At 38.7% G+C, this 974-nt stretch overlaps 1 protein-coding gene across 1 annotated transcript in view; it reads right to left on the reverse strand.

Moving 5' to 3' along the window:
- Positions 1-39: 39 nt before the first annotated feature.
- The window catches only part of LOC107578002 (GPN-loop GTPase 1-like), a gene marked incomplete at its 5' end in the record, with an annotated part of 9,512 nt that continues 8,577 nt past the window's right edge, over positions 40-974 (reverse strand). Inside the window, 2 exons of the mRNA XM_016264014.1 lie at positions 40-578; positions 669-897. Coding sequence (XP_016119500.1) covers positions 487-578; positions 669-897 — 321 coding nt within the window. The remainder of the gene's footprint in view (positions 579-668; positions 898-974) is intronic.

Raw genomic sequence — 974 nt, forward strand, 5'->3', positions numbered from 1 at the left:
TATATATATATATATAAAAATATTTAATTTCCCATCATAGAAACATGAACGTTAAAGGTACAGGAAGTCAGAAGAGAAACTGCAGATTTTGGTTTCTGTTCCAGGTTGTTAGGAAATACTAAGCATTTTGATTAACAGCCAAATAAGATTGTAGAGTATACATAAATATATTATGCAAAAGATAAACAAGTTATGTTCTGACATTTTTCAGAGGGTATTTGTTTGAATACATGCTCAGTGGCGACCCAAGGCATTCAACTCCATGCTGATGTTCGGTTTTGAACTAATGCGGTCCTTAACCTGTTTTTATATTCTAATACAAATGTCTTTATTTGCAGTTCTGAAATCTCAGCGCAGACTAGCTGGTGTGGCAGCAGGGTGTGCAAGTAGCCACAACTAAGCTACAACAACTTATTTGAGAGTCATTCAATGTGGAAAGGTCAACGTTGGGGAACAGTATACATACATAGTGACTATTTCCTGCCCTCACTTTGACTTCCTGTTGCGCACCTGCACTGTTTCCTTTCTCTCCTTCAGAAAGTTGCTGAAAGCACCGGCCTCTTTACTTTCTTCTGTGACTGTTGGGGAAAAAGTGGCATCATAAACATGTGTGTTACATGGTGTGACAGCGATTATGGTTCTTTAAGAGCCATCTGAAGTATCCTCACCTGTGTGATCGATATCATCGGTATCACTGTCTGTGTCTTCCTCATCTTCATCAGGGTTCCCGCGAGTAAAGATGAGGTCACTGGGTCCACCAAGATCTGGGGCTTCTGAAGAATAAAATAACCAGATGTGCCAGCGTATAAAGGATGCATGCATCATTTTTGGAGACAATGCTAATGACGAATCACTCTCAAAGACCAGATGAATGCAGAAATAGGATATGCATCTGATCTAAAAAGCATTTAATGCAGCCTTAAGTGTCCATTTTTCGTAATTGAGATTTATACATAATCTGAAAGCTGAATAAA

Source organism: Sinocyclocheilus grahami, unplaced genomic scaffold, assembly GCF_001515645.1.
Source record: "Sinocyclocheilus grahami isolate Dianchi unplaced genomic scaffold, SAMN03320097.WGS_v1.1 scaffold8241.1, whole genome shotgun sequence".
Taxonomy (NCBI): domain Eukaryota; kingdom Metazoa; phylum Chordata; class Actinopteri; order Cypriniformes; family Cyprinidae; genus Sinocyclocheilus; species Sinocyclocheilus grahami.